At 39.1% G+C, this 14,428-nt stretch overlaps 1 protein-coding gene across 1 annotated transcript; it reads right to left on the bottom strand.

Annotated features, from left to right (window-relative positions):
* Positions 1-828: 828 nt before the first annotated feature.
* Positions 829-10,980, bottom strand: LOC143354668 (facilitated trehalose transporter Tret1). Its single transcript, XM_076788928.1, has 6 exons — positions 10,740-10,980; positions 8,801-9,051; positions 7,325-7,527; positions 6,047-6,245; positions 3,664-3,952; positions 829-1,390 (listed from the first exon to the last, which is right to left on the bottom strand). The coding sequence occupies exons 1-6, from the start codon at positions 10,810-10,812 to the stop codon at positions 990-992; spliced, it is 1,416 nt and encodes a 471-aa protein (XP_076645043.1). The 5' UTR covers positions 10,813-10,980; the 3' UTR covers positions 829-989.
* Between the last annotated feature and the right edge of the window lie 3,448 nt (positions 10,981-14,428).

Below are 14,428 nucleotides of genomic sequence, written 5' to 3'. Positions count from 1 at the left end.
AGTTTTCGGTATTTTGACAGCGCGGATATGCGGGATATATTCCAAACAATTCCAAACAAAGGCAGGAATATTTAGAAAAAGATTAAAAATGTTGCTGTATAAGGACCTGAAAAAATCTCCTTCCAACGAATTAAATCACTTATCCCAATTAGAAAAATTCTCAGAAAATTATGGATCAAGATATGGATTAAAATAATTTAACAATACGGATTCGTTCTTTTCAACTGATCGAAAAGTTTGGAAGCAGTAACATGATTCAATTAACCCTTTGCACTCGAAGCTATTTTAACTCCAAAACGAAACATTTTTTCCAACCTAGAATATTTCCCTTGTATATACCTTCTTTTCGTGTTACAAATATGAAAATGGTGCAATTTGCTCATACAATACTGAAGTGTTCAGTAATTTATTAAATACAAACAAATTTAATAATGTAAAAAGTATTTTGAATAATGATACAATAATTTCTAGTGGAGTGCTAAGGGTTAAACAAGAAATCGTGTGTTAATACACTAAAAATGTCCACAACGAAAGTATATAAATTTGGATTTCATTTTATTGTTAAATGTTAACGTTTTAACGTACTAAATTGTTAAATTTAATGTATAATTAATTTCCGGTTTCGGTTCGACACAAGTTTTCTAGGACCATATTGTAAAGTGAAAAAATTTGTATCGAGTATAATCGTGTGTGCGCGTACAATCTCTTGCGTGTACCGATTTGTAAATATTCGTTGCTACAGTACAATTATACACGCAACAAGAAACAATTTGACCGCGATCGTAACTCCGTCGTGCTGGCCGTGTTGAACATTACAAATCGGACGATTCGTCAGCGAAAGACCTAATAGAAAGTATCGGACGTTCAAAAACCAATCGAATTAATTGCGATCGTTACCGTGGATACGTTAGAGGGATCTCAATCCGATACAATTAACCGAAGTCCCCCGGGGACGTCCCAATTGTGATAGCGAGTCCACAAGTAGCCTATCAGGTCCCCTCGACAGCTCTGTCGGACTCTTGACCGAAGTGCTCCTCCTGGATCTCGATCAGGCTCTTGCCGGTGCTGTCCTTGACCACGATGGCGGAGAATAGGGTGGTGAGCCAGCATATACCGGCGGAGAGCCACATCGCTTTGGTGGTGCCGAGGGCAATGATCATCTCGTCGAAAGTCAACGTGGCGATCAGGGACACTAGCCAGCCGAGGCTGACGACGCCAGCTGCAACCGGGAGCCTGACTTCGAGCGGCAGCACGTCGCCTAATAGCGACCAGGAGATTGGTCCTAGGCCGATATTGAACGCCCCGAAGAAAAGGATGATCCAAGCTGGCGACATCCACGAGTAGATCTCCTCGTACTCCGGGTCCTCGTCCCGCAAGCTGAAGAACCAGCCTGCGAACCGCCCAAGAATATTGTCACCTTTTTGCCCCGATACCGGAGGGTAATATCATAATGTGTTATGCGTCCCGTCGGGAGTTGGCAGTCAGAAAATATTAGGTACCACGTGACACCCCTACTCCGCGCTACGCGTCTCCCGCTATTGGTCGAATCGCTTGACGAAGACGTACTTATCGAGCGCTACTGGAACAGAGCGATGTGGTGACGTCAGATGAGGGGAGGGAGCACGAATTGAGGGGAAATAGTTACCCCCTCTCTGCCAGTACCGGAGGACAGAGACGCGTCACGTGACCAGGCCGCGGCGCAAGCGTGGGGAGCAGCGCGGTGGAAGGGGAAATTAGAGTGGGGGAACGAGTCTTGATCTGGCGACTCTGAGCGACGCTGAGCACCTATGTCTAACCTAACCTAACCTAAGCGTAAGAGTGGGGTCAGCCGCCTGATGTCAAGACTGGGACAGATCCCCCTACACTTCACTGTCGAAATCACTGCCATCTTCGCATAGTACCGAATGAGCTATGTAAAGTGGCCAATTGTGGGGTCCGTTGCTAGAGAGAGCTATGCAATGGCACTCATTAGATATCGGTATTTCAGTGGAAATCTTAAAATTGAGATTTTTAATAATTCTGACACCTCATGATGTCTAGAAAATATTTTCCCGTAACTTTGTATCCATGAGCTAACATGAAAAGACTGTAGCTCCAATTTTCAGATTTCTACTGAAATGTAATTTTGAATGAAGTTGAAATGTAGCAAATTTGAATAAAAATTTTTGCATGGGTGTTTATAAAGTTTAATGGTACATATGCAACCGTTGGAACTGAAATTTATTTGTCATTTGAAGTTTCCAATAAGCGTTCGAACTACCGATTGATATATGGTCTATTTTGACGTCGCGATGTATGTTATGTAGCATGCGCCGGAAGTATTGCGGAAGAGCTCGTATTTTAAGCTGGATCGAAGCCAGGTTCGAGTTACGTCTGGATTAGGAGATACATCGAATAAACGAGTCGAGCGTTTCCTTCGAAATTTTGTCAGACGCAAATAAACAAACACAGTTATACCCGAGCTCTCCGTGTTCGACCTATACCGCGTGTTTCCTGACCTGTATACGAAATGCTGTACTCGAAAAAAGAATTTAATTGAAAAAGAAAAGTTTTTAATTGAAAAACACTTTAAATGTACCTCTTATACTGATATAGAAGTTCTATCGAAAAATTGTTTAATTGTCGAAGAAGGAAAGAAAATTTAACGGTAGATGCAAAAAACTCGTACTTTTCTAATTATTTTTTAAAAATATGATTGAATAATCGTTGACGCAACTAAATACTAAATGGAGGAAATTACGGGCGTATCAAATTTATAGAAGCACCGCGGGGACAATTAATTGCGATGGAAAATTCGATGAAATAATTGCTGATGTATTAGTACAATTAATTCAAAGTGAATAGTAATTATACTAAGCCATCGAATTCGCGACGCAAATTGATTGCTTTCGCGTGAATTGCATTTCGAACCATGTTAAACTGCGTGATAATGGCAACGATTTGTAGACATTTACCGATTACGGTATTTACATGTATGATTGCCATTGTAGACAAACAAGATTTTCCTACGAAGTGCTGAATTGACGAAGCTTTGCAAATTACAAAACATTTCACACTTCAACTGTAAGAAATAAACTCTTTTGGAACTTCAGCTCGAAACAATTTACAGAAATTAGGACAATACAAACTTTAATAAAATCTACCACAGATATTAATTATTTTTTACCGTGGAAGTATAGTTGTTTGTAATTCTACTGTACCTTAATGCAGTTCGTTTACCAAAAAATAGAAATTTGAAAAGATCTGAGGTCTAGTTGAGTCGTCAGTTGAGGTAGGCAATATTAAAAAATAAAATTTTAATAATTCTCTTAATTTTTACTATAAAATAAAAACGTACTTCTTCTCTTAACAGTTTAAATAAATCGAGAATATTGCAACAGTACAATTGTTCGACTATTGCCACTGTTTCGTATTTACCTATTTTCTTTCTTTCTTATAAATGCATAAAATCGAATAATTCGAGCCACCAAGGAGGCCGACGTTGAGAAAATGATTGATTCGCAAGGATTTGAATGGATCCATCAATGGCTGTCATTAAATCGTGAGGAGCATCGGGGGAGTTTAGTGCGCCGCTGACAAGAGGAATCGTTTCTACGGCGTAGAGTGTCGCGGAACAGCATCGATCTCGTTGGATCGTGCATCAACAGACAGAAAGCTGTTTACCTAACAGTATCAGGAACAATCCCATGAGCAAGGTGGACACGGCGAGCAGAATTCGACGTCCAAGCATGTCGACGAGGAACGTGGCGACGAGAGACGCCAATATTTGAACGCTGGCGACGAGCAACGTCTGCTCGCTTCCGGTTAGCTCGCCGGATCCGATGGTGTTGAAGAGCGTCAAAGCGTAGAAGATCATCACATTCACGCTGCTCAATTGATGACCCAATACCACTCCCAGACAAGCCACGAACGACCTCAGGACTCGGTGATTTTTTATCAGCTTGAAGCACGACTGAAATCAATTTGCCAAATTAATTTCACATTCTCACCTCACAGCTATCTCGAAAGTTCCCATAAAATTAACCACTTGCACTAAAATTTATTTCACATTTAATTTGACATTCTGGCCTGTGACAGCTATCTCGAAAGTTCACAAAAAATTAACCCCTTGCACTAAAATTTATTTCACATTTAATTTATTTGACATTCTGGCCTGTGACAGCTATCTCGAAAGTTCCCATAAAATTAACCCCTTGCACTCAAATTTATTTCACATTTAATTCATTTAATTTGACATTCTGGCCTGTGACAGCTATCTCGAAAGATCCCTTAAAATTAACCCCTTGCACTAATATTTATTTCATATTTAATTTATTTAATTTTACATTCCCACCTCATAGCTATCTCGAAAGTTCCCAAAAAATTAACCCCTTGCACTCAAATTTATTTCACATTTAATTCATTTAATTTGACATTCTGGCCTGTGACAGCTATCTCGAAAGATCCCTTAAAATTAACCCCTTGCACTAATATTTATTTCACATTTAATTTATTTAATTTGACATTCTGGCCTGACAGCTATCTCGAAAGTTCCTATAAAATTAACCCCTTGCACAAAAATTTATTTCACAGTCGCAGTGATTAGAATGTCTTTGTAATTCCTAGAAGAACGTTTATAATAATATATTAATAATGTTTTTGACTTATCGATTTAAGATTCGGGCAGAAGTTTTTACATAAATTCTGTCCTCATAACGCGGAGCGTATATTTCCATCAATTCGGAAACATTGGCGCATTATACACGTTAAAATATTGAAACAGATTGTAAATATTAGCATTTATTACGCGGATTTTCGATCGGCATCGGATTTTATTTAAATGGTGCAAGCAAAATTGTGTATTTGTTCGTCTGAATACAATTGAAACGGTTTCGAACGGATTCTGTTGGTATTATCGTTTCCCCGTTGCATGGTTATTTGTATTCCCGATTTTCAAAAGAGAATTTTAGTATAACGAAGGAACGGGATATTGTGAATAGCATGACAGAAATAGATTATATTAACAATTATATTTTCTATCATGAACTTTTACCTTGCCAACAGTGCATGCCTTGGAAAAGCAACAATCATCAAAGTAATTATGCATTTATGAGTCGCAAAAGCTTTCAAAAGTAATTTAATAACCTAATACAGGAAATAAGTAAAATAATAAAGAAATAGAACGGAAATTTTATGCATTTACGAAACAATAATAATATTTGAAAGTACCGTTATGCTATTTTTAATCGATTAAAATTTTTAAGAATAGAAATAAATTGATATTTTGCTTCTTGCAATTTATGAACTTTAATTCAGCAGGACAATTTGCAGTCTAATTATAAACGGGTACGGAATCGCCATCTATGGTTGTCTGATGAATGAGATTGCTGTCACTAGATAAAGAAACTGAAAATGTTTGTGCTTAACTTATACCCCTCTTTAACTCATTGTACCCCTTCACAATAGTCTTGTCTGTCACTCAGTGACTTACAATGAGACTTCCGTTTGAAGACAGGCCGCACAGTCACGGTGATGTTTATTTTTGCAAATCCCACAACCCACCAGTCTCGTTGTTACGGGACCACCATCACTTGCCGCAATGAGACCATGGCAGTGAAAATAGGAATTTCGCGAGTCCATTGTTGCGAACGTACATCTATTTATAATAACGACGAACGTCTCTAAACACCCAGTAGTTTTTAATAATTAAGCTTAAGTTTTTAATTAATTCTGAAATATATTTTTATTTAGTTCCTGTTCCCTAAAAACGATGCATTCATAACGAATTTAAAAATATTTGTACAGTATTTTAATTTTTTTTTTAAGTGTTGAAGGAATGATCAGATTTTTATTTAGATTCTGTTTTGTCCATAAAGATTTCAGTCCTTTTCAGAATTCATTACTCCACGAAAAAATCCATTTTGGAAAATTTTTTAGCCCTTCTTGCAGACCCTTATCCAATTACTATTGTGACGTTTCGAACGACCAATGGCCGAAGTATGAAATTATTAAAGGACTCAGTTTTGACAGTAATAGAATCGGATAAAATGTCTCGATACAATTTTACCTTTTTCGGCTGAGTCATGCGAACCAGTCGCTTCATCTCGCTGACTTCGTGCTCGATATCGCTGGTGTTGCCCCGATACCATCTCAATGATTTCTCCGCATTGATCTCGTCGTTCCTCGACAAATAGTAGAAGGGACTCTCGGGCAGCAATTTCGCGAGCCCGATCGAGAAGCACGCGATCCCGCAAATTGAGCTGTACCTTCACGGGAAAGAATTGATTTACACACTGTTCCCCCGAGATATTCAAAACGATTCGGAACGGGCCGGAACACGAGAGCAGAAACGTTATCAACATCTCGCAAGTCGTGCTTTAAAAATCTGTCGAATCCGAGACCGCGAATGAAACTCCGGCAAATTTATGTGACACGTTTCTGCGATTTCATACTTATTGCCCAGGTGCACGAACAGAGAATATTGCCCGAGCACACACTCGAATGTACAGCGACCGTCGCTTAAATAAATTGCAAACGATTTTATAAAAATTATCTCCAATTCCTGAAAAATCGACGTACGACAAAAATTACAAAACTTATCCTGTTTTTAATTCTGAAAAATGAACTATTGCGCAAGACAAAAATTATAAAAATTATCTCCCCTTCAATTCCTGAAAAATCAACTATGACGTACGATAAAAATTACAAAAATTATCTCGTTTTTAATTCCTAAAAAATGAACTATTGCGTAAGACAAAGATTATAAAAATTATCTCCCCTTCAATTCCTGAAAAATCAACTACGACGTACGATAAAACTTACAAAAATTATCTCGTTTTAATTCCTAAAAAATGAACTATTGCGCAAGGCAAAAATTATAAAAATTATCTCCCCTTCAATTCCTGAAAAATCAAATATGACTTCCGACAAAAATTATAAAAATTATCTCCTCTTTAAATTCTAAAGAATGAACTATGACGTACGACAAAAATTGTAAAAATTTTCTCCTCCTTAATTTCTAAAAAGTGAACTATGACATAAGACAAAAGCTATAAAAATGATCTCCTTTTTAAATTCTAAAAAATGAACTGCGACGCAAGACAAGAATTATACAAATATTTAAATGGAAATTTTTGATCTCGTTCAACCAGAAAGATTGATTTTAATTGAAGCTTGCAGGAACTGCAGTTAATATTAATGGAAAGGGCGCGCGGCTGGATTCATGAATTATTTAAAATAAAGCAGCGCGGACGGTAATCTGTTCGCGTCGGGTTTAAGGACACGGTTCCAACTTCCGAAAGATACGAATCTGCTCCGCTCGCGGTGATTTCAATTACGGTCTTACTTCCACACGGTCTCCTGTTCGCCGATCACGTGAGCCACCAGGAAAGCGTACATGATGCCGAGGTTGATGAAAACTTGGAAGAACGACAGCAGACGTCCACGGATCTTTTTGTCGGCAACCTCGGCCACGTAGAGCGGCGTCAGGACGCAGAACACGCCGGATGTGACGCCGCAGATTACTCGACCGATCATCAGCAGGATCGCCTGCGATTTAAAGAAACCCCGAGCAACTTGCGAGTCAATTCAACCTCAAAAAACACGTCCCTTCGGTTTTTAAAAGAACAGTAGTTCTCCATTTTCTTAAAAAATTCCACTCCCATTAGTACCAGGCAACTGTCGCTATCAGCTTTCCGACATGATCTCCGGGAGATTAACTATAACTTTGTAATTACTGAATATTTATAAATAAAAAAATTATGGAATACTGCTTGAACTGCACCTTTTCGAACACAGAAAAGGTTTTTTGGAAAATCAGTGGTCATTCTTTTTTAAAAAATTTCTGTTCCGACCACTACCAGGCAATCCGCTCTCTGACAAGACCCCCGGAAGATTAACTATAACTTTGTAATTAATGAATATTTATAAATAAAAAAATTATGGAATACTGCTTGAACTGCACCTTTTCGAACACAGAAGAGGTTTTTGGAAAATCAGTTGTCATTCCTTTTTAAAAAATTTCTGTTCTGACCAGTACCAGATAATCAACTCTCTGACAAGACCCCCGAGAGATTAACTGTAACTTTGCAATTGATCAATATTCATAAATAAAAAAATTATGGAATACTGCCAGAACTACACCTTTTCGAACACAGAAAAGTTTTTTTGGAAAATCAGTGGTCATTCATTTTTAAAAAATTTCTGTTCCGACCAGTACCAGGCAATCCGCTCTCTGACAAGACCCCCGGGAGATTACTATAACTTTGTAATTACTGAACATTTATAAATATAAAAATAGTAAGGTACTCCCTGAACCATACACTTTTAAACGAATAAAATTTTCTCGAAGAAGGTTTTCCAGTTTTCGAGAAAAAAAATTCCCAAACATCGATTTCCCAGGCCACTCAGACTCAGCGTAGCTGTTCGAAGTTCTCTAATTCAATTAAAATAATTTCCATGGAAAACTGGGAGAAAATACCAATTCCATGCTACAGTTTATCTCCTCGCAGACTATAGATCACGTGTTCCCAACCCGCTACAACTTCGTCAATTTCCCGAATTTATGGGGGCCGTTATCATCGCGCAGGAACGCCATTCCTCAAGAAAGCGAACCTTTTTCGAAACTTAGGAGCGACGTGCACGTTTAAGGGGTACTCTTTGGCCCGTTATCCGACTGTATCCTTTCCTGGAGAGTTACGAGGGAAGTTTCCTCTCTCTCTCTCTCTCTCTCTCTCTCGAGAGAGAGAGAGAGAGAGAGAGAGAGAGAGAGAGAGAGAGAGATCGTTCCGATATATGGAGGAGGTGATATCGGGTTCCTTACTTGTTGTCCAGCGACGCAGATGAAAGTCCAGCCGAGAGCGAGGACCGGCATCGTGCCGAACATGGCGGTCGTTCGCGTGCACCATTTGACGACGAACGGCGCTAGCAGTGCCCCGACGAAGGCACCCGCGTTCAGGATGCCTCCGATCAGTCCAATTTCGGCGGAGGTGGCGTCAAGGTGATTCCTGAAGACCTCGCCGGCGCTGGAATTCCATCCGAGCGAGACGCCGAGCGTGAAACCGCCGAGGGACGCTGGAATTTTTCGAATAAAGACGACCGTCAGCGTGCATCGGCCCGAACCTTCTTCTATCCGGCGAGACCCTCTTCTCCTTTGATCCGTGATGTCGCCAGACGTCCGCCGGCTAATTGCTCGGCGGCTACGCTCTTAATTAACCCCGGGCGACGCGAGCCCCGACCTGTTTCGGCCGCGAAGCTGAAATTTGTTTTCCGAGGAAAGAGCGGACATCCGCGGGCGACAAAAGTCGGTTCTTCCCGACGTTACACCCCGTGGAAACGGTCTACTCGCGACGAACACCGCTTCCGGTTCGCCGGAAATAGAGCCACGCTCGCGGAGACATCTGCCGATGCGATTTTGGAAATTGAACGGGGATTTTGCTCCGACGTGTCCACACGGACTGCGCTGTGGTTTACGGCTTCATTTTACTTGGAAATATTGAGTCATACTCGCGGCGAACAGTACGCACAGTATCCACTGAACATGTATGTTTAGTCAACGTGCTGTAGTACAGGGTGTATAAAAATTATATGTGACGACCACCATAGCGTGATTCCACACCTCCGGATCGGTGGTTAAATCTGTTAAAAAAATACACCGCGAAATTCACCTTGACCTTGGAAATCAAGGTCAAAGTGTATAGTACTCATCACTCAAATTTTTCGATACTTTCACCTTAAGTTTCGAGGCCAAAATGAATTTTGCGGTGCATTTTTTTTTTCACAGATCTTCAGCGATCCGGAGGTGCAGAATCACGCTATGATGATCGTGACATATAATTTTTATACGCACTGTACAATGTACAATTTTAGGGGGAATTAATATTGTTACACTTTATTCTCGAATCTTTTCTGGCGATTCTGGAGGGCAATTATGTGCGACCCCCCTCAATTATATCTGTTAAATATTAATAGAAGTAATAAAAAGAAAATAGAAAGGTTTCATTTAAATTTTTGCAGAAACCGTATTAAAATTAAGCAATTTTCTGCCCAGCAGGTACAGCGAAAATACCGAGATTGAATTAAATTCAATTAAGTTTTGTAACTTATAATTTTACGGAAGAGCGGATATTATAAATTATGCTAGACTGTAGTTATACAGTTCTTTTAACTCGTACTAATAGTAGTACTTAAAAATAAATGTGTGCAGATACTGGACACAGACAGAGGCAGATTTGCATAAACTTACATGTGAAAACTTAAAGCAATTTACGATGGGAAAAAATGTTTGTCTGTTTCATTCAGAGATGCATTGGCACAGCATTCATTGATGTTTCCAGACGCGTGTACAGCATAGAGAGAAACGAAACGAGGATCAATACGAGAATCAAGAATGTCAAAACGTATATCAACACTAACTTATATATCATACTCAGGTTATACGAAAGAGAAATATATGAAAAGTATCGTTACTTTAGTGAACAGAATAAATTTTCGTAAATGCCAATAGTTGTCCAATACAGAAGCCACCAAAAATCTCCATCACTAAAAATCATTTTAACCCTTCTATGTCCTCTACATGTGAAGATTGAGTTTGTTAAAATTTCTAGATGGTGAAATGAATATTTTTAGGAAGTACAGGTTACCAAAATTTGAATCTTAAAATTTTAAGAATTTATAGAATCTCACGAATTGAATTAGAAGATTGTATAGCAATTAACGAAATTTGCAGTAGCGAGAAAAACGTCAAAAGAGGTTAGGCTCACCTATGATAGCCCCGATGTATTGGTTCGATTTTCGTATCTCGACGACGTTGTCGTTGATCGATCTCGTGGTCATTGTTTCCAGGATGGCTCTCGGTAATTTTATTCCCACGATGACGAAACATAAGTTGACCCGATGGAATCGAGTTACAACTGAACCGAGTCCCGGTCTCGATGCAGCGATATCGAGTTGGTGTATCGCGGAGTCGATCTCGTTCGCCGTTTGTTTCGCAAAACATTTGCGCGGTGCAATTTGCAACGTGTCATTTAATTGGGACATTCGAATAAACATTGAGCGCACACTCGTTGGCAACAATTTTACTAAAATCGACGTTTGTTCGCTCATGCTACCAATAATCTATACGAAACACTTTTTCAAATCAAAATTATCGTTGCGGGGCAAATATATTGACATTTTTTTTTCCGTTTCGAAACTACTCTCAAAATAAGATTTTTAACACGAGACATACAATAAAATACAAGGTGCAATTTAATTACATATTTCTAATTTAAATATTGCTATAATTAACAGAGAATATAAACCTCGAACTGATGTTTTCCTTTCGTCTCGTTATAAATAAATTACACAGCAAAACCTTTGCTTTGCAAGAAAGATCTGCAAGCTGGAATTCATTTTATAATGAAAAATTAAAGCTGTTTCAGACAAACAATTTCAGCTGCTTTCAAAGGGAATAGCCTAGTTAAAAAACTAATAAAAATAAATCACAGTTTGAGTTAATTATCAGAAGCTGAGAAGTCCAATTGAAGTCTTCAACTCTGTATTCTTGGGGTCTTTCTTGACCCTAATATCATATAATATTTTTAGTCGCACCCTAATTCTTCCAAAAATGATTCTACCAAAATAAATAAAACTATTTCTAAAGGGGAGCAGTGTTCAAAGAGACACAGTAATTAGAGGCACACAAATATGGAGTAGCACATTAACAGCGTTTGCAAAGGGACACTAATTGGGACAAAAACCCTTCTCTTCATTTCAGTTACATTATCGTGAAACATTAACATGTTTAACTTGACAAAAATATTCCAATGAGATGAGAGAGTTAGAGAGTCAGTATAAATTTCGAGCACACGAGATTGAAATAAAATAATTAATTAATGCCACGGTAATTGGGACAAGTGCCCCATGTTCAAGAAAAATATAAAAATATTGTTAGCACCGGACAGATTCCTGATTCCCAAGCAGAGCTGGATCAGAGCGGACCCGGGCACCGTCATCCACGGCTTAATTGGTCCCAGGTGAAATTAGAAAATGTCTGCGCGATTGGTCCAGGAACTGGTTGCGGACTGTATTGGAACGATCTCGGCGAACGGCATTGGTTTCTTCGTCTGCGTCGATTCACCCTTGTCATAGGGACCATCAGGTCGCCCAAGTAATTGGATTACCGACTATATATGTTGGCCAGCGATTCGACGCACTGTCTATAGTTTACAGGCGGTTAAGTGGACCGCGCGACACTAACTGCAAACCCTCGATTATACTCCATTTATCAACGCTGCGCTCTTCGCGAGAACCCATCAGATCCTGGACTAGGTCTGGGCCCTGTCTCGATCGGCCAACTGGACGCAGAAGGATTATGCCGGCCAGTAGAGTGGCCAATTATGTCAACAGAACACGGCCATAACCTAGACGTGTCAGTTCTGATCGCGATGGATCGGACAACGATTGCGTTTCCCTTCATACTCGGACGTTCGTTCTTCGTGATGTGCACGTTCGTCGCGTCATCAAGTCGATGACAATTCACAGATCATTGTTTTTCAGACACAAATGCAATTTTTCGAGCAAAAATATTATAATTGCAGTAAAGTCTCGATCCAAGCCGAATCCTCGGGTCCGTGCTGTGACATAGATCGTGCAGGGCTACTATTTTCTTGCGGGGTCGCCAGATGAGGGGAGCACGAATCGAGGGGAAAAAGTTAACCCCTCTCTGCCAGAATCGGAGCATGCGCGACAGAGACGGGACGCGTCACGTGACCAAGCTGTGGCGGAAGTGGGGGAGTATCGCGGTAGAGGGGGAAATTAGAGTGGGGGAACAAGGCTATATGTAATACAGCACTATAACAATATAACACTATATATAAAATTTTTTAAGGAAGAAACATTTTTAGACTACAGGACTTCATGCCTTAGTAAAATTTTAATATTTCAGAAAAGTATTAAAACATAAATGAAATTTTTAATTAGAATATTTATTTAAGACATCTTTAAAGAAATCTTTGTGTAAAATATTTCTATTAAAAGCAGCTTTAAAGGAGCCTTCATTTGAAAAGCTTAATTAAAAGACAGCTTTGAAGGAACATGTATTTAACATGCTTATTTAAATGCAACAATTGAAGGACGACTTCAAAGACACCTTTCTTCGGAATGTACAATTGAAGGTACCTTTATGTAAAATGTTTAATCAACGGACAGGTTTAAATGGACGGTTGTTTGTAATATTTAATTGAAAACCAGCTTTACTTCAAAGTAAATTAGAAACCATTATCGCCATGCGCAGATATTAAAGTATGAATTACAACGTGAAATAAACTCGCTTCAGTGAAAAGCTTTCGTGCTCCGAATTTTGAATGTTGATCGTGATAACTTTCAATCCTTTAGAGGAAATTCAATGTTCGGGGAAGCAGCGATTCGTTTTTCGTAACAGGGGGGGGGGGGGGATTTTTTGGGAAATGCGATCCGTGTTCGAACTAGCATGGATGTCGGAAAGGGAAATTTTAATATAAGCTTGTATAGAGGCGAGGTGCGTCCTCCCTTTCCCTTGAGAGCTTAGAAGCTTCTCCGTTTCATCTTGTCCCGGCTCCGATCCATCAAATAAAGCCATGTCGGCGCAACCAATTTTCACATCAATGCCACTTCAAGATTCGCGATGCAAGGAGGCAATCTTGTACCGGATGTCAGACAATGTCCCCGAGCATCGTGCTGCTATAAAATCAGGCGACACCTGCACGAAAATAACTTTTTAAATATGCACCATCGATACCCTTGTCTCGCTGTTGTAACGCTTTTGTAATCGGAATTTTCCCTCGTGAATATTCTCGAATATTTTTACACTGGAAACGTGCAAAATTTCACGCTAAATCATCCACGCTTTATTGTACTAAATTGCATATTGCTTGTAATAGCATTAAATTGTAATTGCAATTTTTCACATAGCTACGCACAACATGGCCAGTCTATATTGAAAAGCTTCATCGAACGTCTTTTGTTCGGTAATTTGAATAATTTGAAACATTAGTCCATGTTCTAGTTTATTATGTATGTTGTATTAACACTTTGACTGCCGTACTAGAAACCTCAAAAATTCCATAAAGTCAAAGTAAGTTATTGAATGAAATAAAGATTGAAAAAAATTAAATGTATGATATTGAGTAATCCTCAAACTTTCTCGCATTTTACAGATGCTAATCAAAGTTGGAACAATAAATATATTAACGTAAAAATTCATTTTAAAACCTGGACAAACAATTCCGTCACCCACATACGGGTGACGTGGCAGTCAACGTGTTAATTTGAATTTGGAGAATTTATTTGCTTTGAAGAATTTTGCCATAACTTTATGTGGATGTTATAGCAGTTCAGAAGATACTACGACCGGTTAAATAAACAGGCATATCTTACAGCCGTCTATGCGACGTTTCGGAAAATGTCTTTGTAAAATTCGGGACACGAAGAT

The sequence above is a fragment of the Halictus rubicundus genome, chromosome 5 (genome assembly GCF_050948215.1).
Source record: "Halictus rubicundus isolate RS-2024b chromosome 5, iyHalRubi1_principal, whole genome shotgun sequence".
NCBI lineage: Eukaryota > Metazoa > Arthropoda > Insecta > Hymenoptera > Halictidae > Halictus > Halictus rubicundus.
Note: the sequence above shows the minus strand (reverse complement) of the source record. Positions and strands in the feature narration are given on the sequence as shown.

Excerpts from the sequence above, each read along its gene's own strand:
- LOC143354668 (XM_076788928.1), bottom strand. The coding sequence starts at position 10,812 with ATGACCACGAGATCGATCAACGACAACGTCGTCGAGATACGAAAATCG. Across the intron at positions 9,052-10,739 it reads ATACATCGGGGCTATCATAG|CGTCCCTCGGCGGTTTCACG; the intron begins GTGAGCCTAACC and ends GAAAAATTCCAG. Across the intron at positions 6,246-7,324 it reads GAACAGGAGACCGTGTGGAA|GTACAGCTCAATTTGCGGGA; the intron begins GTAAGACCGTAA and ends TTTCCCGTGAAG.